This window comes from Xenopus laevis, chromosome 8L (assembly GCF_017654675.1).
Source record: "Xenopus laevis strain J_2021 chromosome 8L, Xenopus_laevis_v10.1, whole genome shotgun sequence".
NCBI lineage: Eukaryota > Metazoa > Chordata > Amphibia > Anura > Pipidae > Xenopus > Xenopus laevis.
This window is the reverse complement of record NC_054385.1, coordinates 35,646,404-35,672,292: the sequence shown is the minus strand read 5'-3', so window position 1 is coordinate 35,672,292 and position 25,889 is coordinate 35,646,404. Positions and strand designations below refer to the sequence as shown.

Below are 25,889 nucleotides of genomic sequence, written 5' to 3'. Positions count from 1 at the left end.
ATTGGAACAAAACAATGATATTGGGTTTAAATCATTTTTAGCAGACTTAAGGTATGGAAATCGAAATTACAGAAAGACCCCTTATCTGGAAAACCGCAGGTCCCAAGCATTCTGGATAACAGGTCCCATACCTGTAAAAGTAAAAACGTGTTGAGGCTGGAGGTGGACAAGTCAGGGTTCCCTGAGCAGAGAGTAGTGTTTTTTCCACATTGTTATCACCATACAGTTTTTGCCATCTATAAACACAGATTAAAAATTACAAAGTACTATGTTTAAATAGACAATCTTGAATTTGGGAAAATACTTTATTTCTGGGCAGATCAATTGCATGTTAGATGTGACAGTATTTATGCATTAAAGCAGAAGACATGGCTGGCAGCAAGAATGGCATTAACTAGAAGGAGCTTTCTGATTAACCTGGCAAAAGAACAATTAGAGTTTATAGGCTGCAGTTCCTCTCCAGAACATTTTCAGAAGTGGGCCTAAAGTATAGTTCAAATAATTGGGTTTACAATTTAATGTGAAAAAGTCTGTGCAAACTGGCTGAAAAATATAATTGTTTAGACTCCCAGAAGTTTGAAGCATTGATGCATAGAAATGTCATGGGTGCACCAAATCAATAGTTTTGGATTCAGCCACAGTCTTGCACAAAAGAACCTTAATTAGCAAGTGGATACCAATAGCAGTCACTTGAAATTTAGGACTTGGATACTGTTGGGCTGAAAAAGTATTGGGCAAAACTGTAAAATGAGCTGGGATTCAGCTAAATCCAATAATGTAGGTTCATAACTATAGAGAAAGCACCCTGCAGCTACTATGGGCAGAGGAGGTATAGTGGGCCCAGTGGGATTGATTAGCAGTTTCAACCCATGTTTTTGTCTTATTCTCTAAGTTTAGGGAAGCCCAAAATTAATTTGCTGTGGGACACAATAAATTCTATTTTAGACTTCAGAAAGAATCCAAAATTTGGTGCATTCCTGGGAAATTGTAGTAAAACTTATGGGGATGCCTGATTTCTGTTTTGTGAGGAGCACTCATAGCCCAATGCTATTTTTCTGCCAGCCACAGCATAATTTTATTCTCCTGAAATCTGAAGCTGAATTCTGCTTTAAATCTGGATTTTCTCTGCCAAGAATAACATGGAGTTCTATATATAAGACACGTTCCAGAATATGATTACAGGACATGGGGGAGGGGGGGGGGATTTTCCATTGACATCTGTACCCAGAAGCAAAAAAGCAACTCTGGAAACAAAGGGAGAATCCCATTTATTTCCTGTACACAGATACTGTCCTTCCGTTGAGGGGCTGAGTTGGCCTGAAGTTGTCTAACATAGGAAGTGGTTCTGCTGCTCCTGGCTGGGAGAAGTAGAGGCTGCTGACGATTTGGGTATACTGTAGGAACAGAGAGGGGAGAGAGACATTCATTTATTAAATACCATGAGGGTTGTGGCATTTTTGCAGTTACGGCAAGAAATAAATTCTAGCGGGTTTAGTAAGGGGCTAAAATATAAGAAATAGTTAATAAGAAATAGTTACATCCAAAACCATTTGTAATGTCATAACTATCATTAGCATTTGGTAACATTCTCCAACAACTCAGCCCCATGTCGGTTTTCTTTTTACACTTGGACCCTTGCTTTGAATTATACACTGCATGCCCACTTTGTACAGCACTCTACACAGTGAGGCTAGACCATGTTGGATCTTGGCCTGTGGAGAAACCTGCATTTCTCCGCAGGCAGAGAATCTGCTGCCCCGCTGTTCTTCTGCTCCTGCGCCAAAATTGAAAAAGGCAAGGGGAGCAGCAGGGCAGCAGTGTTCACATTGTCTGGCCTAGCCTAAGTTCATTACTAATTACAGTATATTGCCATTACCTGTGATAGACTGATTGTCTGAACATTGCCCGCTACCAGCCAGGTGACATTCTCAGAGCACGTTGGTGTAGTGAGTGAGCCATTGTATTTGAAATAGTATCCGATTCTAGCAGGCAGAAATTTCCTTAGATCTGCACGAACTGAGGTTTTCTGACCTGGGGAGAAAAAACAAACGCAAAATATTCAGTAAATAGTTTAATTATACCAAAAAGGAAATTTGCCAAAACAGAAACATAACACTGAAGGAACCAATGGACCTTTTACAAACAAATGAATAGTGCTGGTGGGTTTATACTGAGTTTCCTCTCTCTGAGCCTATAGCTGGGCATAAGCTCTGATCAACATTCAGTGAAATAACTTTCATTATGAGTTGAAGTCAGAAGATGACAGGCAGGGATTGTTCCAATACATACTATTTTGCACATTAAAAATAGCACAAATTACAAAAAATATTTTAAGCATATGGACATGTCCATCTTACCTGGATAAGCCACTTGAGACAGTTGGCCAAGCAAATGATCCAAAGCGTAATTAAAAGACCCAATCTGTACATAATAAATAAATAAATGTTATGTATGTGGGTGCATCTTTATGCATACACAACAACCAGCAATATATGCTAAAGGATGTAAAATATATCTCCACTTTTTAAAATTAATTAAAAAACTGCATAACTAGGGAAAGTAAAGGTATGGGATCTGTTATCTGGAAATCGGTTACCCAGAAAGCTCTGAATTACGGGAAGGCTGTCTCCTATATACTCCTTTTTAATGAAATAATTAAATTTTTTTTTAAATTATTTAGTTTTTCTCTGAAATAATATGATAGTACTTTGTACTCCAAACTAAGATATAATTAATCCTTATTGGAGACAAAACATCATCATCATCATCATCATTTATTTATATAGCGCTGTCAAACCTATAAGCATTCTGGATAACTGGTCCCATACATGTATTCTTATACTTCTGTTATACACAAGCCCATTGCCTCACAAAACTGACTCCTGACATAAGGCACTGTGGGTAGAGAACACAATGTTCTAATACAGTGTATAGACAAAGGTATCCAGACACCTGCCAGTCTAACATCTCATTCCAAAACCAAGGATATTAATATGAAGTTTGGTGCAGACACACAAAGCAGATTTAGGCAAGGAAACATGTGAGTATATATTTTTTGTGCCGAAATCCACTCCGCTGTGCATTGCAGTGTAGACACAGAAGGGAGCAGAGATCATCATATCAGGCCTGTCTGGTAAGGAGTCAGAATAGGACTTACTTGAAAAAGTACCCCAATCACAGCCAAGCCATCGGATTGTTTCTTGGCTTCTGTCAGGTCAATGTATTTTGAGTTATAAAACACAAAGTGAATCTGTAAAGTACACAAAATATTAAATAATGTAACATTTTATTGTAATTACAACAAACTATTTTCATTACTAAACATTGTGATAAAACACACAATTGTATTTGCTGCAGGTTGATTTTCCTTTCTTAAAGGTATACTGACACTACAGGGTACCATTTATTTATGGCCTGGACACAAGTGCAAGAGGACTAAGGTTCCCAAAATCGTGTGCCCTACAGGCAGCCTGTCCTTACTGCCTCCCATAGGTGTGTTTCATTATGTTGCACTTTGCACCCTGCCCTGCACTTTGCAAAGGACATCAAATCCTGGAGATGGTACTTTAGTTTCAAAATATCATGGTTACAACTTTATAAACCTCTAAGCCTGAAACACTATGGAGCATTGAATGTCAAGTTGAGGTCCACTTTTTCCTTAAGTGCTCTGAAGTGGGTTAGAATTGTCAAAAAACAGGGCAATTTAAAAACTGCATCCCTTAGCATATCAGGTCCTAGGGATGACCTAGCAGAAATGTCAAGACAGTGTTGTTTTACCAATATTTATTGAAATTGTATATGAAATAGGGTCTCATGGGGCCCCTATATATCCCTGCCCCCTGCAGCCACAGGGTTTGCTTCCTCTATAGTTACACCCCTGTATGGGGGTGTTATACTCATGACTGACCTCCAAGGGGAAGGCTTTGCCATTGATCTGATGCTCAGAACCTCCTAAAGCAGGATCCGAGTTCCCAAAATGGGCATGAAAGCCAGCAAGAGTGTATGCATCAGTCAGTCCAGCTCCACTCAGTGTATATCTTGCCTTCAGCGTTACTTCAACTGCAGGGAGGAAATGGAAATGAAATACCTCAGACCAATGTCTCATATGTTAGTTCTTAAGAAAGCCCTAATATGTGCTCAAGATACTCCTAGTTTATAAAACACTATGATCTATTTACTAACATTCCATTCGAATTTCTTTTTTTTTTCACGAATTTCTAAACATTTGTGGTTTTTCTATATTGCTTTAAAACTTTGAGAAAAAAACTTATCAAGTGTAAAAGCCACGAAAAACTGGAATACAAAAATTCACCAGGTAGAGCCCATACTTAAGGCTAAAATATTTACCTCACTCTGTGATATGTACAAATACAAGCATTTAAAGGGGATATAAAGGCAAAAAATAAAATCCCATTTTTAAGTTCTTTAATGAAAAAGAAATCTATCCCCAATATACTTTAGTTAAAAAAAGTGTACCATTTTATAATAAACCTGACTGTATGCAGTGAAATTCCCCCTTTCGTTTTACTTGCTCTGACTGCTGAGGATAGGAAACTTCAGACGGTCCCTAACTGCTCTCCAGGGAAACAATTAAACTTTCAAATGGCAGGGGGTAGGCCTACACCTTACTTCCCAAAATTTGAGCAGCTTTGTTTGTTTCCCTGTAGAACAGCCAGCGACTATGTAGAGATTTTTATCTGCAGACCCAGTGCAGTCTGCATATTCTGATTATTAATCAGTCTTGCTATATCAGCTTCTATGGCAGAAATTATTTGACTTGTGCTGTTTTGATAATTTATGATGATCCCTAAACTTAGGCTCCCAACTGAAGCCCAGACCACACTGAGCATGTGAGTAGTTATAGTCTTGCAAAGATGTTTACATGGTAGATGGTGACCCTCTGCGGCCTACTTTAAAAGCATAAATCATTTGTTTTATTAGGCTTGTGGTGCAGTAAGTTCATGTTTATGTCTAGTATACAAAATACTGCATTTCTATTTTAGACTTTAGTTCCCCTTTAAAGACAGTCTGTAAATAAGGCCATAATATAGAATACTCCACACTGTACTGAGAGAGTGTGCATCTAATAAAACTTACCCGAGTGTCCATTGTTGCCCAATTCTCCTTCAGAAGTTGCATCGCTGCCCTCTACTATAATGGGACCCAGGGAGGAGTCAGCTACAGAGTTGTAGGTAATGATATTGATAGGAGACTGGGATGAGAGCCCGCATGATGGGTAATGCAAATACCAGTGTGGAGGTGCTATTGAAAAAGAAACACAACTTATTTTCAAAGCTAAACTAACAGCTGAAAACCAACGTGTGGTTTATTTAGGGGCCGATTCATCAAGAGTCGAATATCGAGGGTTAATTAACCCTCCATATTCGACTAGGAACTAAAATCGTTCGACTTCGAATATCGAAGTCGAACGATTTAGCGCAAATCCTGCGATCGAACGATCGAAGGATTATTCGTTCGATCGAACGATTAAATCCTTCGAATCGAACGATTCGAAGGATTTTAATCCAACGATCGAAGGAATATCCTTCGATCAAAAAAATCTCAGGCAAGCCTATGGGGACCTTCCCCATAGGCTAACATTGACTTCGGTAGCTTTTAGCTGCCGAAGTAGGGGGTCGAAGTTTTTCTTAAAGAGACAGTACTTCGATTATCGAATGGTCGAATAGTCAAACGATTTTTAGTTCGAATCGTTCGATTCGTAGTCGTAGTCGAAGGTCGAAGTAGCCCATTCGATGGTCGAAGTAGCCCAAATAACACTTCGAAATTCGAAGTTTTTTTAATTCGAATCCTTCACTCGATGTCTGCTACCTTATCGAGGCGTGGTTTGGCGAGGGATTTTTATCTGAAAATTACCAAAGTCTGGATTATTGTTGGACTCTATAGGCTACTGAAATTCTTACCCCTAAAATATAATTTTAGTAGTATATTCAACTTCAGTACCATTTTAATATATAGCAAGGTTATGATTTTTTACCGGTTCCATAAGGAGTCAGAATAGTATATGAGCATTCACCCCCAAAATCACTATCATTGCCGTACCTACTGAACCACCATATTCTTGCATGGGCAGTGTCGGATTGAGATGCCAGGAGCCCACCAGAAAACCAGAGTACTGATAGAACCCACCCTTGTAAAGGCAAGGGGCTATAGTATATAACGCCCTTTTAGAAAGCATCAAAGGAACATCCCTCAGATTTTATATCTCCTATTCAGGGTCGGACCCCCTCTCCCGATCTGCTGGCCCTACAAAAAAGGTTTGTAACCCAGTGGTCATCGCGTGCTGTGTTGCTGTAGGGGGGTCCAGAGGGGGTACCTGGACAGCAGTCCCAGTGGGCCCCAGCCCCCCTAATCCAACCCTGCTCCTATTCGTATGCCAGTCTTTTATTCAAATCAGTGCATGGTTCCTAGGATAATTTGGACCCTAGCAACCAGATTGCTGAAACAGCAAGCTGGAGACCTGCTGAATAAAAAGCTAAATACAGGTATGGGACCTGTTATCCGGAATGCTCGGGACCTGGGGTTTTCTGGATAATGGACCTATCCGTAATTTTGGATCTTCATGCCATAAGTCTACTAGAAAATCTTGTAAACATTAAATAAACCCAACAGGCTGGTTTTGCCTCCAATAATAAGGATTAATTATATCTTAGTTTGGATCAAGTACAAGGTTTGTACAACTGTTTTATTATAAAAGAGAAAAAGGGAATCATTTTTAAAAATCTGGATTTTTTTCATGGAATGGAGTCTATGGGAGACGGCCATTCCGTAATTCGGAGCTTTCTGGATAATGGGTTTCCGGATAACGGATCCTATACCTGTAGTTCAAAAAGAACAAATGCAAATTGTCTCAGAATATCACTCTCTGCATCATAAACTAAAAGGTTCCCCTTTAAGTGGGTGCACCATCAAGTGGGACCTGGCAGAGCAGCAATTTCTGGTAGGAAGGCTTGGGGATTGCACATATAGTAGGTACAAGATGGAAGTAAAAGTTTGTGTTGCCAAAAATTTATTTGGGAGTGCCGATGACAGCCCCAGGCCGAATAGACAAGTTAGGAGAGCAAATCTGCATTGACAGTTTCCCATACTGAATTTTTGTTTAGAATAAGAAAAACACTTACCGCATTCTTCGTGCTCATAACACCAGTCTGCAGGACAAAACAACAGAAATAATTCCTTTCATTGTGTGCACATATTTCTTTACAACTCTTTGTATTGTGTTAGTGATTTTGCCCGAAGAAAAAAAAAGGAATGCAGATTTGATCACATTTTTTTTTATTTGATAAATTATGTTATATTCAAAGCCACACAATTATGTTTTTCAATTTAAAGCGTGATTACAACAAAACATAAATAATAAGAAAATGTTTGGAGAAATGTTCTTCTCTTGATAAATATGATATGTTAGTGTTAGTGTGTTTATGTATAAATGCACATAAAGGGAAACTCTCGTCAGAAATGGAAAAAAAAATTTGGATGATGAAAGTAAAGGTTATTTAAAGCAACATTCCAAAAAAATGCATTAACTAAAAAGTTGAATTATTTAAAAAGAAAGGGAAATGCACTTTTGGCTCTTTTTAGATCATGACTCCAGTGCCCACTATGCCCTACATCATTAACAAACCTAGAAAGAAGTATGCAAGGCAAAGCCAAAAACATAATCAGAATTGACAGACAGATGCTGTTTTCTATAGTAATAAAAGTATATACAGGTATAGGACCTATTATCCAGAATGCTCAGGACCTGGGGTGTCCGGATAATGGATCTTTCATCGTCATACCTTTAGGGGGTTATTTATCAAAGTCCAATTTTATCTCAACATTTTTTGCTACAAACTCTGATCAAATCCACTCAGGTTTTTTACCCTTATTTATTATTACATTTTCCCAAAAATTTGCTTTGTGAGAAAAAAAATCAGATTTTCATGATTTTTTTGGGATTTTTCACCCTGAAAACTCTTATGCTTTTTGCCTGAAAACTCTGGGTATTGCAAGAAACCCAGCGCACATCAAAAAATCATTGGGACTTTATTTTTATATGCAACCTCAACAGGTATGAGATGCCGTATTTTCTGATTCTGACTTTTCCATTCTCTGGGTTGAATATATTCTGAAAAATGTGTAATTTTTTAAAAGTCAGATTTTATTTAAAAAAAAAAAAAGCCATTAATTTTTCAGGATTTTGGCATTCAGAGTTTAGTAAATAACCTATATAAAGACAGAGTTTGTGCTGATGCCACATTAAAGAAAATATATATAGTACCAATATAATAATTGATAAATCAAAAATACTAAATTGTTATTAAATTAATAACGGAGGATTCACTCACAGTTCACCTCATTACCAAGGTGCAAAGTCCAAAACACTGTATCCAAAAAGAATGTGAGGACCTCCAATAATAAAGAAACAAATATATAAAAAATAGAAAAATGTATTAGGACATAAGACCTAACGCGTTTTGTGCCTATTGGGGCACTTATCTAGCATATGAGTAAGCGCCGCAATAGTCACGATACGCGTTAGGTCTTATGTCCTAATAAATTTTTCTATTTTTTATATATTTGTTTCTTTATTATTGGAGGTCTTCACATTCTTTTTTTATTTAGTAAATAACCCCCTAAGTGTATTAGAAAATCATATAAACATTAAATAAACCCAATAGGCTAGTTTTGCTTCTAATAAAGATGCATTATGTCAGTTTGGATCAAGTACAAGCTACTGTTTTATTATTACTGAGAAAAAGGAAATCATTTTAAAAAATCTGGATTATTTGGATAAAATGGAGTCTATGGGAGACGGCCTTTCCATACTTCTGCGCTTTCTGGATAACAGGTTTCTGGATAACAGATCCCATACCTGTACATACTTTTAAGTATATTGAAAAGATACTTAGGGGCTGATTTATTATCATTTGAGGTTTGAGTTTGGGTGATACAGTGTTAAAAGTCGCTAGTTATTTCTTTAACTCTGTGTTTTTTTGGGCAGTATTCAAGTTGTAATGCTTGACACACCCTTTAAATAGCTGTAATAAAATATTTATAATGCAGAATTTGCATATATAATGGTGCTGACATGGTTAGCGTTGCTTCCTTGCACCCTTGGGGCTTTGGGTTCATGTCTGAACTGAGATACAAACTAGCCTCTAGCATTTCAAGCACACAAAAGCCTAAACAGCCACAGACAAGCCAATTTTAAGCACCAGTTGATGCAAGCAAGCGTTTCTGGCATACAGAGTATAAAGATTACCATTCTGGGGCTGCCTGGGTTTAATTGTGAAAATATCTGCATGGATTTTGTTCTCTGTCTGTCTCCTAAAACATGCAGGCAACTTAATGTTCTCCTAATGCAAGTGACTCTGTGAAAAGATGATTATTCTCTGTATAGCCGTTAAAGGGATACTGTCATGGGAAAAAAAATGTTTCAAAATGAATCAGTTAATAGTGCTGCTCCAGTAGAATTCTGCACTGAAATCCATTTCTCAAAAGAGCAAACAGATTTTTTTATATTCAATTTTGAAATCTGACATGGGGCTAGACATATTGTCAATTTCCCAGCTGCCCCAGGTCATGTGACTTGTGCTCTGATAAACTTCAATCACTCTTTAATGCTGTACTGCAAGTTAGAGTGATATCACCCCCTCCCTTTTCCCCCCAGCAGCCAAACAAAAGAACAATGGGAAGGTAACAAGATAGCAGCTCCCTAACACAAGATAACAGCTGTCTGATAGATCTAAGAACAGCACTCAATAGTAAAAACCCATGTCTCATTGAGACACATTCAGTTACATTGAGAAGGAAAAACAGCAGCCTGCCAGAAAGCATTTCTCTCCTAAAGTGCAGGCACAAGTCACATGACTGGGGGCAGCTGGGACATTGACAAAATGTCTAACCCCATGTCAGATTTCAAAATTGAATATAAAAAAAATCTGTTTGCTCTTTTGAGAAATGGATTTCAGTGCAGAATTCTGCTGGAGTAGCACTATTAACTGATGCATTTTGAAAAAAACTTTTTTTCCGATGACAGGATCCCTTTAAGGCGCTTTATGGTGATATATGTATATATGGTGTCTCCCACTCAAAGGCACATCCTTAGAGTATTCCTGACTGACAAGACATTGAAAGAACCCACCATTTCTACTACATAAAGTCCTTGATTGGGTGGTGGTAACAATGCATCAATGGGGACACTAAGAAGAAACAACATCTGGATGTATTCCATTAGTATTATAGTAGGAGAAAGGGGCATTACTTTTCTTTTAAAGACATCTTGGTTCTTTCATTCTCATCTCTGTTATTTCATTTCGACCAAAGGGTTGTACTTGATGTACCGTACTACAGATGTGTTATATCTGTTATCTTTGCTATTGGTGTTGTATTTTCTTCCCTGTTAATTACATAGGGATGATGAAGTATCATTTCTTATGACTGGGCTGTAAAAATACCATTCAAGTGTCAATGCCAGATCAGTGAAAAAACTCCAGAACAAGGATCTAGGAAGAGCTTAAAACCCTGTATATTAGAAACAACACTGAGTTGCTTTAACTGGGGTGAAGGCAAACAGGCCCAAAGTGGACACACACTTTAAAAAATTCTGTACTGCTTGAAGTAATGGAAGGAATAGTGACTTATATATGGCATGGACAAACATGGGGGGGGTCCAAATAGTAACAGTCATACAAGACTACTTTTTCTTCAGTTGTTTTTATTCTGTGTTGATTTGGATGTAAAGATAATAGTGTTGATAGACTATTGGAAAGTGATATCACCATAGATCTTTGCCACTTTCAGATGAGTATGATGGGCTCACACTTTTCAGGTGATTATCATGGAATCTAAAGTTGGAGGCTTGATGGCCCTATCACCTTCTTAGGGATGCGCAGGTCCAAAAATGAGTCATTAGTCCTGCTTTTATCTGAGGTAGGTCATCTTAAGTCTTTGTGATACTTACCTGCTGAGTAACCAAGCAGTGCAAGGTGTGAAAGCACAATGAGGATGTGTTTAAACATCTTCACAGTAATGATGGCTTCCAAGCTGGAATATATAACAGACAAATATGCGCACAACAGTTTAGGAACTCTGCATATACTTTGCCTCTAATGTCAAGTGGATCACATGAAAACAAATCTATATTTTACTTTTGATGTCTAGATGCCCAGTGGTAGAGAATTCTGAATGACATTGCATTATATTGAAAATACATATTTCTTAGACACAGGAACATTGTATCACCCCAAAGCTATAGTATGAAACTAAAGATGTCTTTCTGGTTTCCTCAAGCTCTGTCACATAATACTTTTTGGTAAGCCCACTTCCTGAGACTTTATCCAATTATACACAACAGGGCTCGTCCATACTGGGAAAATTTGCACCTTACAACCCAAAGCAAACAATCAGTGATTAGCTTTTTCCAGCAAACTGCAGGTAAAACAACAAATGCAAAAATGTGGTGTGTGGTTGCCATGCGCCCAGGTTCTAATTTGCCCAGCTTTGGTAAATGATCCCTACCTTGTGCCTTATTGGCATACAGATTTCCTATTAATAATTCCTTCCCTGAATGTCGTAGGATAAAATGTATGCATCAGTAAGGGTCATCAGAATGTGGTGTCACATTTCAGTCAAAATTTAGAAATTCCAGAAATATGGGAGAGTGCACACTAGAGATACAATGAATTCAAGTTTTACCTGGAAACTATCCCTTTTTGCAGGATTTGGCTAAATCAAAATCCTGTAGTCTTAAATTATATTCAAACCCAACAAGTCATGTGACTTTACAGCTCTGGACAACTAAATGTCACAATATGAATATGAATGAATATGTAAAGTAGTGTTTGGATTCAGTTTAGTATTTGGTTGAATTTTTTGTTGAAGATTCAGTATTTGGCCAAATAAAAATGGATGAATTTGGTGCATCTCTAGTGTATAGGTCTCAGATGCCTGCCAGAGGCCATCCTAAATGGTAGAAGCAATGTAACAAGGTTTAGGAGGTTATTTATCAAAGGCTGAGTTGTGTTTTTCCCGAAAAATGCCATTTTCGAAGGTAGGATCAGTAAAAATTCAAATTTTTCGGGATAGAACTTCAAATTTTTCGGGATTTATTATGCCCAAACCTACTTGAATACTCCAGATAAAACCTGTGGAGGTCACGTAGAAGTCAATGGCAGAGGTCCCTTGAACCATTTGAAGATGTTTTTAGCCATAATGGTTTTCAGGGTTTTTTTGGTGGTCTGCTTTTGAAAACTTGTTCAATTTGATCTATTCCAGTTTTTTTTCGCCGATAACTCAATCAGTTCGAGTATTCGAGGATTTTTTCATAAATCAGCAAACATTTGAGTTGTGAGTTTATTCAAGGTAGAATAAACAAACCTTATAAACTCGACCTTTGATAATGAATCCCCTAAATGTAAAGCAGATAAAGTTTGGGATGTGACTGGGCATGGCTTGTAATCCTAATCAGGATTGTCAGGAGGAATGGCCAGTTTGTTTTGATATAACTTTCTCTTATCATTTAACACCTTAGTTTATATATTACTTTATGTTTAAATAAGAGCAGGTGTGTATGTAAGCAAACTGCATGAGAATCAGGAGAAAGTGAGCAAATAAAGCACAAATTATCCATACTGTATCTACCACCTGTTAATTTTCCCTATATTCTCTATGTTTTGACTGTAAGCATTTAAAGTAACCGAATGCACAGAAGTATTTCATCATTTCTTTCTGTCTCCTCAATCTGTTAGAATAAAGGTCCTTAAAACAAATTATATAAACTATAACACTCACCCCCTTTTGGTAAGACATGGATACAGGGAAGACATGCAGAATGCCTTATATTCTCGCCCATGTATTGCTTCAAGTAAGGTGGACTTTAAATAAGGCATAACAAACTATATCCATGCTAATCAAAGCAGAACAGCAAGCAGGGTTATAAATACTCTTTATAACCCTGCCTGCTGTTCTGCTTTGATTAGCATGGATATAGTTTGTTATGCCTTATTTAAAGTCCATCTTATGCAAGAAGTATCATTGTTATCGTGTTATGGGGGTCTTACATTGGATGTCATCAGCATTAGAAGTATAAAGCTATGATGGATAAAGATTTATAGCACTGGTTTTTAAAGGGCAATATAATGAACGGTAGTGGGGGTGTTTGATAACCATTTAGGGTAAATTTCAGGGTGTATGCTTATATATTATACATTATGCTTGTAAACGGTCCTATATAACACTGAGAAGGATTCAATGACATATTTCCAGATGCCTAAAACAATTTTATGTGTTAAGGGGGCTTGTTCAAATAGTGAACCACATAGAAGGCCTTAACCCAAATTATGAAAATCTCTGGTTTACAGAAAAATGTTGAGATGCTCAGAAGGCTCAGTAGGCTATGGGATGAAGTCAGTGAGGCACATATACTAAAGAATTTGCAAACATGGTAACCAGCCATAGATTAGTTCAAATGATTTTGACATGAATCTCAGTGTAAGCAAATGAGTCATAGGGTATCACATGAATCAGGGGCAATGCAATAACAAGCAAAGTTTGCTTGTGGCCTAGTATGGAATAGTACCTGTTCATCTGTTTGGCATCTATTGGTTGGTGAGAACTCAGCTTAAATATTGTGTACCTGTATATTATTAAATTACCCTCTCGGCCCTTATATGTTGTAACAAAACTGCACTTAGAGAGAGAGAGTGATATACATTTACTATACAGTATATATAGAATAGCAATGCAGCACACAGCAATTCTCAGGATAATCATCAAAATGTTGATCATTATCCCAAGTCCTGCTGTTTGCTTGATATCCGTTCATATATAGCCTTAGGCTCCAAGGAAGTACTTGTCTTTTAGCATGAAACTCTTGGATTGTTTTATATAGCTGTAGTTATCAGCACCACATTATGCAGCCAAGCAGATAGGAACAGGCAGGGAACCATACAAGGTATGTAACATCCCTGGTAAATCTCTTTTGTGTAGCTGCCAGAACACTTTGTCTCTCCCACACTCCGCTCTTTATGTTAGCACTAACTACATCTCAATCTGCCATAACATTAGATGAAGAACCCAAATATATTCTCTCCTTATGTTTTAACAGCACACTGGCATACTCCTGTATCTGCCACAAGGCATCCAAGACACTGTTTAACTAATGTGACGTTATAGGAATCCAATATGGGAAAATAACCTTTAAGGGAGCTTGTTTGTGTTTGGAAGAATACTACTGCATCATTTAGACTGGGATTCCCCAACCTTTTATACCTCTGAGCCACATTCATATATAAAAAGAGTTGGCAAGCAACATAAGCATGAAAAATGTTCCTGGGTGGTGCAAAATAATTGCTGTGATTGACCATTTGGTAGCCTCTATGTGGACTGGAAGCCTACAGGAGGCTCTGTTTGGCAGTACACCTGGTTTTTATGAAACCAAAACTTGCTCCAAGCCAGGAATTCAAAATAAGCACCTGCTTACTGTGAGCAACATCCAAGGGGTTGGTGAGTAACATGTTGCTTGCGAGCCACTGGTTGGGGATCACTGATTTAGACTATACAGAAAGGTTTAACAGCTCTGGCTAAAAAGTAAAGGCAGTAATATTATATAGACTCTGGGAAGGTCCAAGGGGTTATAAAGAGATGAACTTGTGAATATATATACACTACCGAGTTCCCCTGACACTGCTTTTATGCTATACCCATATCCACATTTTTTCTTTTAAGCGGTACATTCTGTAATGTTTCATATACAGTATCACTGCATTTTACTTGACTAGCATTCTGAAACTGAACAAGTAGTACATTAAAAGATAAGCAGTGACGTAAAGGCTCCTTTGAACTGTGTTATGAACTGAACTGTGGAAAGGAAAATTTGAAGGAATGTTTTATTTAAATTGGAACAAAACTCCATGTCCTGCCGCACTAAATATTGAAAGCTACAATGTACATAACTTATCTAACAGACTGCTTATTCCAAGTGGGAAAGGTCAAGTTTGCTTTGGAACCTTAGCAGTTACATACACGTCAATATGTGCTGAATTTGAATATACTAAAGGTAGAGCTGGTAATATGAGCCATATTTCCTTTGTAAATTCTGCTTTATGTATATCACTTACAAAGGTTTACTTGTTTAAAAGAGAACTAAACCCTAAAACGAATGTGGCTAAAAATAACATATTTTATATGCTGCTTGTGTTGCTCTCCAATTCTTTTTACATTTGAATGTGGCTTACAGGTATAAAAGGTTGGGGACCCCTGCTCTAACCTGTTCCCACTGGCTGATTCCCTTGTTAACTTGCAATTTGAAGTGCGCTTTTGACAAACAACACAGTTGAGTTGTTTGCAGGAAGAAAAAAACGTTAGTTTAAGGAAGCAGACTTCTACACTAGTTATACTAAAACTTATTTCTGAAAAATACAGTGTGAGTATATGTTTATATCTATGACAGTTGCCCTTTAAGACTTCTTATTGACTCTTTAAGGTTCTACATTTCAGCTGACTTCAAAGGCCCCTTCTATGTGATGTTAGTTTTATAATCTTGGATCACGGCTAGAACTTTTTTCTTTTTCAGCATAAGCTAATCGGTTTTAAGCCTTTCAAGTTTCTTTGTTAATTGGTTATTAAATATGCCGCATTCCTCAAAAGTACAGATTTTCTACTGCTGAGTGTAATATTTCAGTACAGACAGAAAGTAATATTAAGAAGCTGTTCCCAGTCCAACCCCTCCCCCCCCTGCCAAAAACAAGTCTTGTGAGCTTGATGGGATTTACTAATCCACAGAACAGATTTAGATTTTGGTGGTATTGTCCACTCTCCCATGAATTTCATTTTGTTTAAAGAGCATACCGACATCCTGCAGTTAAGACAGAACAACAGGTTCAGTGACCTCAGGTGAAATGACACAGGACATTCTAAGAATCCCCATTGAGCCTGTAAACCATTTGTTAGCTCAAGTTTACAGCTACAGGAAAACACTGGTTTATCATTCAGCTATAGCTGAAAGAATATCTAGGATAGGATAGGACAGTAATTTTCAACCCGAATGTCAACCATCTAACTGACTTTCAAGCGGGGGTTTCAGGTACATCTAGAAGAGCAAATAGGCATTCTACCCAAATACATAAACCCCAACTGGAGTTGAGCCCTCCAAATGTCAATGCTCCAGGTTCCTCCCAGGAGAGCCAAGCCCATGCTTTGGGAACTACAGTCCACGAGCAACAAATAATGCTGAACTAAAGGCAGCATAGGGCTGGGAAACACAAACACATAAATCATTTTGAGAGTCTCATGATCTGTGCTCAAACAAGTCATCACTGACCATGCTTATGATTGCCTTTATTTCAGACTTCTCCATACTGAAGACTTATGTATGTGGTTCATGGACCCTGGAATAAATTCTACCATTTCTTCACCTTCTTACAAACTGTCTTTTTCACCCATACAAACTACACTATAAGAAAGTGTAAAATTATATTTCACCTATATTTTTGCTTAAAATAATAGTAACCTGATATCTAGGGGGTTATTTATCAAAATCAGAATATTTCGGATTCTTTTTTTAAAGTCAGGTCAAACTAGAATCCACGTTTGACCGTATTTATTAATAAAAAAAAGAGCTAGATTTTATCAGATCGTGGAGAAACTTGATAAAATCGAGCAAAATCCTGAATCATAGATTTTTTTTGTGATTTTTTTTCCCGAATCGCTCGATTTTTTTCATTTTTTTCCAGAAAAGCCCACATTTTTTTGATTTCCGGGCTAATGCCAGCGCAGACCACAGAAACTTCCAAATAGGATAGGGACCTCTCCCATTGACTTATATACAACCTGGGCAGTTCTGAGATGGTGGATTTTCGAATTCTGACTTTTTGCAGCCTCGGGGTATCATAAAAAAAGGTTTCATTTTTTTTCCACTAAAGTTGGATTTTATAATAAAAAAAACTTGAATTAGGGGGCTTAATAAATAACCCCCTTAGTGTTGAGCCTATGGTCACAAAAACTATCCCCCCCATGCAGTTTAGAGGAGGTCCCCATAATCCTCTATATTAATGTGAAATGCAGTTTAGAGGAGGTCCCCATAATCCTTGAAAACTTATCTCCAGTCTTATTATAGAATGTTCTTACTGTGGCTTTTATTTATTTTGATGGCAATGTTTCTCAGGTAAAATGAGTTTACTTAATACTACAGCCATTTTATACCCAGTCAACCACAATATTGCCTGGTTATTTTTGAATTTCCAAAAACTCAAGGCTCTTTTTTGGGAAATTTCCCATAGTAATAATATATTCACAAACATTCACAATGAATTCATAAAATCATTTTAAGAAATACATTTTTAGAATGCTGTTTAAATTGATGATGTAGTTCTGCATATTTTTTTTACATTTGGGATATGATAAAAGAGAATACTTACATGTGCCGGATTCGATATGGAGTGCTCTTCTCAGACCTTCGCCCAACATATAGGCAAACTGGTGTTTATATCTTTCTTTAGTAGCACTCTACTTACCATTAGGCCAGCCCTCCTGCTTTTGCACATGGCCCAAACACGGTGGAAAATCTGCCACCTGTAAAATCCTTATCATCTTTTGGTAAGGAAAAAAAGAAAATAAGTTGCTGTATCATTATCAGTTTGGAAAAAAATGTTATTGGACTAGCTGGTAATTTCAAGGGTAACATTTTATGTTGTAGAGAGTTACTGTAGATTGAGTTATTTGCAACTTTCTAATTTTTTACTGGAGAACCAATATAAATAGTGCCCCATTCTGATGGCACTTCTAATACAATGTAGCAATGTCATTGACAGACAGAGGTTAGTAAGCATGGGCTGGTGGGAGGCAGTGGGGGGCAATTTTGAAATGACTGATAACGTTGGGGAGTGTTTTATTGACATATATCATTTCTGTTTTAATGCAATTTTGCTTTGTTTATTTGTTTTCTCATCTGTTTCATCGGATCATCTCTTTTTCCAGTATTAAATCTTTCAGGGCTCATATATTATGGATACAGGCCCAAGTGCTGGAGTGCTAAGCGGCACAAAATTACACTTTTCAGGGACCATAAACACATCAATTGCCAGCTGTGTTTTGTGTCTTGTGCCAAGATTTAAATAAACAGACACAAGGCTCAAAGTCGAGCTATCACAGGAGCATATGACAGCAGCAAGTGGGGTCCTTTGCACCTGTTCTAGAAAGGATTGCGGGGGGTCCCCAACATTTTTTAACCATGAGCCACATTCAAATGTAAAAAGAGTTGGGGAGCAACACAAGCATTAATATAGTTCCTAGGGGGTGCCAAATAAGAGCTGTGATTGGCTATTATGTAGTTTTTATGTGGACTGGCAGCCTACAGGAAGCTCTGTTTGGCAGTACCCTGGTTTTTATCCAACCAAAACTTGCCAAGCCTGGAATTGAAAAATAAGCACCTGTTTTCAGGCCAATAGAAGGAACATCCAAGGGGTTGGTGAATAACATGTCATGAGCCAATGGTTGGGGATCACTGCCTAATTGTCTTATCTTCAAACACTGGGGCTGTATGTATTTTACATATATTTTATGTGGGCTTATAGGGGTTAATTTTAGGAGAACACACAACATACACATTGCAAAAAGTTTTTTTTAAAAAAACAAATTGGTAGCTTAATGGCACCAGGGTTTAGTAAAATATGAATTAAATTTTTTCAGCAAAATGTTTTCAGAAAATGTTTATATCTACTGTACTCCATGACCATGATGCATATATTTATTAGGTTGATATGCAAGTCCAACTCTATATTAGATAAGTGCACATATCAGTCAAGGACAAAACAAAACGAGGAAATGTTATCACCTATATCACAGAGATATACTATGTCAGTGTTTGCTTTATTTTGGAAGGTGTATGAACTGTTGCTCTGTATGAAAATTACAAAAAATCCTAGTGCAAACTTGTACAGTGCTGACATTTAAAAATCCATCATCATTCATCTAAGAGAGAATCTCTCATCACCAAACACATTAAGGAGCGATCAGTGCATTTTCCCTTTTTCATCACAGCCTGTAAGTAAGGAAAGGTCGGTAATCGCAAGAGTTTTTTTGCCAAAAAAGATGAGTTGTGTGAGGTTCCCATTAACTGCTGTCATATGGCAACTATTTGAGTATTCTCAAATAAGTGGAGTGATAGATTTGATGAGGAACTAAGGTTTCTGCACCATGTTCAGTTACAGGTGAGCAGTAAACTTATCTCCAGTCTTATTATAGAATGTTCTTTTACATGGAAACGCAAACATGGAGAGTTTTAAGATACAATTAATGAGTGACTATGGACTTAAAATACTACAACAGTTATTTAAAAAAATTGCTCAAGATGTACCCTGGGATTTTCTGTCATTACAGATAAGTGAATATATAGAGAGAGAGAGAGAGAGAGAGAGAGGGAGACATAACACACAGTTACAGCACAGCTGTACTGACGGACGACTTTTTGTTGCTGAAAAGTTTTACATACCATTCAGATGAAGGTTTAGGGAAGAAAACACAGACATTTCAATATAAAAAAACCTGGAAACTGTATTGCTTCTGTGCTACTAAAAGGAAACGGTTCCTGAAATCTTGACTATTATGGACATGTGAATTCTCACCCATCGAGCAAGAGCTTTGGCAGGAAACACTGTAGACTACCTGTAAATGATAAGTAAAACGTTAATATCCTTATATGTACTCTTTTTATAAATTTGTAGGATATTTTCCTTTAGGTCTGATGTGTCTGCCTTCTTCCCTCATTTTTCTTAATGGACCAGTAAAAACGTTCGTCTATAAGGGAAAAAAACACCAAGACATATTTAACTTTAAAATCGCAAAGTCTTTATTAAGAAATAACTCCGGTTGCGCTTCTCTTCAGAAAAGGCGACAGGGCGACGATCCATCGTGCAGCGATTGAATTCTCCTCCCTGCCTTCTATAGGAGATAGCCAGGGAGGAGAATCGAGCACCTTTTCTGAAGAGGAGCGCCAGGGTAGTATCGGTAAGTTATTTGTTAATAAAGACTTTGTGATTTTAAAGTTAACATGTCTTGGTGGTTTTTTTTTGTTACATACAAACGATTTTTAAAAAAAAAAATGTATGTAACTGATCCTTTAAGGGTCTCATCATTTTGCAAACCAAGAAGAATAAAATCTGTTTTGCGCATACATATACTGTAATATACTTGAACTGGACAAAAGTAACTATTATAGAACCTTATATAGTGATGGGTCTCGAGCATTGGCGTCCACAGAAAATGTTTTTTAGGGGGGGGGGGTCATTAAGCAAAAACAACCTGTTTTTCTAAGACTAACCCTATATATAATCACTAGATGCCAAGCTTGTAGGAAACTAATTTATCGTCAAAGCTCATAAAATTGCTACTAACATAACTATATAACCAGGTGGCTGTTTAAGTAGAGAGTATAGACCATGAAAATTTGCCATGCACAGTGCTGCAAAAATTTTTTGGGCTAACACATCCGACTACCACACCAATTTTACCAAAACATACCCCAGACATGCCGGTATGATTGCTACAGAACTAAAAAACATAGGAAAGGCTTAGGAGCCTTTATCCTGAAACCTGTTATCCAGAAAGCTCCGGATTATGGAAAGCCCGTCTCCCATAGACTCCATTATAATCAAGTAATTCACATTTTTAAAAATGATGATTTTCTTTTTTTTGTATTAATGAAACTCTAATCCCAACTAAGATTTAATAAATCCTCACTGGGTGTAAAACATTCCTATTGGGTTTAATGAATTTTTTATGATTTTATTTTTAATGATTTTAATAGATTTAGTAGATTATGATAAGTAGATTTAAGGTACAGAAATCTAAGTTAAGGAAAGATCCCTTATCCAGAAACCCTAGGTATACTACATTCCAACCTTTCACATAATAGCTTCAAAAACAAAAGCCATCTCCTCCTTCATTTTTATTTTGAATTTAAAAAGCCCCTCTATGAGGTGTCAAGAATGATTAAAAATGTCACAAATCTGGAATGGATGCTAAAATAATTCAATTGGCAGGAGGAAATTAGTCTAACTGGCTCTCTGGTTACTTACAGCAGGTCATTTTGTCATTGTTAGTAGTCAAATTATCTAATAAATCATATGTCATGTCATTAGTGCCGAAAATGTGTTAGTGCCGGCTTAAGGGTAACATTACCATGGAATGTAAATTTATACATATATCTGTCTGTTCATGAAAATAGACTCTCCACTGTAATTACTTGTTTTTTAAAAATATACATTGCATTATTAATGTAGACATAGACACCAGGAACAGCAGATTGAAACAGAATTTGCCTAATCTAGTCTATAGATTCAGTCTACCAGAGACAAGAATATCTATCTATCTATCTATCTATCTATCTATCTATCTATCTACCATCTATCTTTATGTCTGTCTTTCTATCTAGTCTATAAAGTCAGTCTACTAAAGACAAGTCTATCTATCCATCTATTATCTATCTATCATCTATCTATCTATCTATCTATCTATCTATCTATCTATATATCTATCAATCATCTATCTATCTATCTATCTATCTATCTATCTAGATATCTATCAATCATCTATCTAGTCTATGAATTCAGTCTACCAGTCTATCTATGTATCATCAATCATCTATCTATATATGCATCTATTATCTATCTATCTAGCTATCTATCGTCTATCTATCTCTCTATCTATCTGTCCATATAGCATCCTATCTATCTATCTATTATCTATCTATCTATCTATCTATCAATCTATCTATTATCTATCTATATCTAGTCTATAAATTCAATCTACCAGAGACAATCATCTATCTATATATGCATCTATTATCTATCTATCTATCTATCTATCTATCTATCTATCTATCTATCTATCTATCGTCTATCTATCTATCTCTCTATCTATCTGTCAATATAGCATCCTATCTATCTACCTATCTATTATCTATCTTTCTATCTATCATTCTATCTATCTATCTATCTATCAATCTATCTATCTATCTATCTATCTATCTATCTATTATCTATCTATATCTAGTCTATAAATTCAATCTACCAGAGACAATCATCTATTTATATATGCATCTATTATCTATGTGTCTATCATCTATCTATCTGTCCATGTATCATCTACTGTATCTATCTATCTATCTATCCATCTATCTATCTATCTATCTATCTATCTATCTATCAATCTATCAATCTATCTATCTATCTATCATCTATCTATCTATCTATCTATCTATCTATCTATCTATCTATCTATCAATCTATCAATCTATCAATCTATCAATCTATCAATCTATCTATCTATCTATCTATCTTTCATCTATCTATCATCTATCTGTATGTCTGTCTGTCTTTCTATCTTGTCTATAAAGTCAGTCTACCAAAGACAAGGCTTTCTATCTATCTATCTATCTATCTATCTAGGTGGTCTTGGTGTCATGGCCAATCAAAACAGCTAATAAGGGAATAATCCATGCACAGCACTAAAGACAGGGATAGCATAAAAATATGAAAGTGCTTCCCAATTGGTTTTCTTATGCAGAGATGGAAACAATATTGGAGGCATTGATCCATCATGTCTGTGCTTATGTCTAATGTCTAATACTAATTATTCTAATGATTACAAAATATATCTATGGATAAACATACAAAAAGCTTAATTAACTGTTATGTCTCAGAATCTTGTGTAAAAGGTCTAACTAGTGCTTATCTACATCCCATGTTGTAGCTCCCTCTATGAGTGAAGGATAGACTAGGGTAAAAAATTCAGTGGCAACATTGCTAATATGCCAGGCAAATCTGACAGTGTAGGGACTCAAGCTTATAGGATCTGGGGAAATATTGTAAAAGGTCTAACTAGTGCTCATCTACATCCCATGTTGTAGGGATAAACTAGGGTAAAAAATTCAGTGGCAACATTGCTAATATGCCAGATACATCTGCCAGTGTAGGGACTCAAGCTTATAAGATCTGGGGAAATATAAGTCCCTTGGGGCATACTTAGAAGGCTTGTATGCTGGGGCTTGGAGCAAACTTTGAGGGCCTTGTGTGCTAGGGCTAAGCTCCATGGCTATATAAACATATGCTGATGTTAAAAAACACATGCTCATTTCTAACTAACTGTTGCACAGCTTAATGAACGTGATGATAAAGTTAATCAGATCAATTGGTTCCAGTCTGGCTCATCCAGTTTATGAGATAAACCCAAATGAATCCTTAATCAAGTAGTTCCCAATTGGTGGACCAGACCTCTCTGCCGGGTCCAGAGCAGATGTTAAGACTAAATCCGAAGGTCAGTAAGGGTGAGACTTGGGAATGCTTATTTATTCTCCAACACATTCCTGGAAGTCCAGCTGATGGTCAGTTATGAAGGGATTTGTGATTCACGGTGATTTGGTAGCTTCAATGTTCTTGGAACTACTGTATGGCTCAATGGCTGTTACTGCAATACCAGTTATGACAGGACTTTTGTATTGGAATGGAGAAGAGATAGATTCATCACATAATTCATAATAAAACACATATTCTGATACTCATATGTCTTTTATGAATCATATAGGCAGATTTGTGTGGTTTGAATGATTTCAGAATGATGTTTATTCCAAGGAATAGAAAAGCACCCCACCCTTGCGGCTGATGTCTTATCATTTTTGAGAACATGCTCTTTGCGCTCGTAAGATATTGTCATTGACTGAAAGAGCTAAAGGTTCCTGAATGAACTGAATGAACTATGTTATTTCTGTACAGTTCTAAAATACTATTCTTGCTCCATACTCAGCTTTAAAAAATGACTTTGTGCACAAATTAGGAAGCAGATCTGACATCATCATTCGTTACTATTTATCATTTAACCTCAACAGCAGACAGGAACTGGCACTGTGTGAATCAGTACAGCAATCTCAGTTTTGTAAGACACATGGGCAGATTTATTAAAATAAAACTATACCCCTCAAACAATGTAGGTCTCTATAAAAATATATTGCATAAAACAGCTCAAATGTAAAACCCTGCTTCGTGTAAATTAACCATTTTAATAATAATATACTTTTTAAGTGTGGGTAATCATAAATAGAAAACTTCCATTTTAAAAAATAAGGGCCACCACCTGGGATTGTGGGTTTCACGGTGCACACAAACAAAGCAAACCTCTCGGGATACATGAGCCGATTAACAATCAGAATTCTGACTTTTGCTTCCACACTTCTTCCTGCTACAGTTAGAGCTGCAGTATTTCTGCTCAGGTGATCTCTGAGACAGCACACAGACCATCACGAAATGGTGGTTCAAGGCAAGAGATGTAAAAGGACAATATTTCCTTAAATATATATTCCAGTTTGACAAGATTATTTAATATGCCACTTAATATGATATAAACTATCTGTTGCTCAAGTATTCATTTTTGGGGTACATTTTTCCTTTAAGGCTCGAGTTGTGTTTTACACAAAAATTCGAGTTTTCGAGATTATTTTAATGGTAAAAAATAAATTTTTGGGTTAAAAAAGTTTTTTCAAAAAAACTAACATTTTTCGAGATTGATTGTACCCTGACCTGGAAATGGCATGAATTAAAAAATACAACCATCAAAAACCTATCAAGGTCAAGTAGGAGTCAATGCCACAGGTCCCTTGAACCATTTGAAGATGTTAATAGCCTTTATTATGTTTGCGTTTTTTTGGAGGGTTTTGCCCGTAAACTCGATCAATTCAAACATTTGACTTTTTTCCCCACTGAAAATTCGATAAATTAGATTTTGGGCTAGAAATACTGTCAGTTTTCCATGTTCCCCCAGTCATGTGACTTAAGCTCTGATTTGCTGCTGTACTGCAAATTTGAATGATATCACCCCTCCCCCCCCCAGCAGCCACTGCGACACCTTGAGTTACATTGATTGGGACTTTGGGAGAAACAAATAAGAGGCTGAGTGCAGTGACTACAAGCAAAGCCAATAAGGGCTACGTGTAGTAACATGCCAGATGATACCAGTTGTTTTGTGGTAACAAGGGGCTGCTGGAAAAGACAATGAAATCAGTCTGGGGGTTTCTTGTTTGTAAGCAATGGACTGGCTGCTGGGGGAGGTGGTGAACCCAGTCTGGGGGGTTTTCTGTTGAAAAACAATAGGCTGCTAGAGAAGCGGAAAAATCTGTGGGTGGGACTAGGATAACAAGGGTTCTTAAAGTGGTAGTAAACAGAGAGGCATCATTACTAAAATGTGATTGGGGGCAACTACTGGCACTGATCCCGCTTTTCTGGCCTTGTGGGTAAACCAGGCAAAGCCCATTCTAATAACAGCCACTGAGGCTCTCACTGGCACTGGTTTTGCTTTTGGGTCAAGGAGTACACCTACAGGAGAAGCCCTTAAATGTCTACTATGGTGGTGGGCCTGGCCATTTGCAATGGTGCAAAGTGTGTTAACCCTTAATGTTATCCCTTAAGGAATGCCAACCTATTTCGCAGTGGTGCAGTGGAACTGCGGGCCCCATGTGGCGCTTGCCAGGCCCTGGAACTGTGTGCGGCAACCACTGGGAATCCACTTGGCACTTTGCTTTCAGGTCTCGGGGGTAAAACAGGTGAAGCCCATTTTAATGGCAGAGACTGAGGGGCTCACTGGCACTGGTTTTGCTTCCAGGTCAGGGAGTTTCCATACAGGAGAAGCCCATACATGTGTATAATGACAACTGGTGGTGGGCCTGCCCATGTAAGGACTCGCCCTAGTGGCCTCTCAAGTTAAGATCTGGCGGCATCTGAGTAGCTGAGGGCTACTCCCGAAACCAAAGGTGGCTGCTACTGGTGGAAGATTGAGCCGTAACTGGGAGCCTACCACTTGTTCTGAATTTAGGGAGCCGTACGTGACAGCCCATTTGCAAT

The 25,889-nt window shown here is 37.3% G+C and overlaps 1 protein-coding gene across 1 annotated transcript; it reads right to left on the bottom strand.

Moving 5' to 3' along the window:
• Positions 1-286: 286 nt before the first annotated feature.
• On the bottom strand, positions 287-17,587 carry LOC108698337 (carbonic anhydrase 14). Its single transcript, XM_018229753.2, has 9 exons — positions 17,421-17,587; positions 10,967-11,049; positions 7,140-7,166; positions 5,098-5,262; positions 3,908-4,059; positions 3,158-3,250; positions 2,358-2,421; positions 1,877-2,031; positions 287-1,394 (listed from the first exon to the last, which is right to left on the bottom strand). The coding sequence occupies exons 2-9, from the start codon at positions 11,022-11,024 to the stop codon at positions 1,269-1,271; spliced, it is 840 nt and encodes a 279-aa protein (XP_018085242.1). The 5' UTR covers positions 11,025-11,049; positions 17,421-17,587; the 3' UTR covers positions 287-1,268.
• Between the last annotated feature and the right edge of the window lie 8,302 nt (positions 17,588-25,889).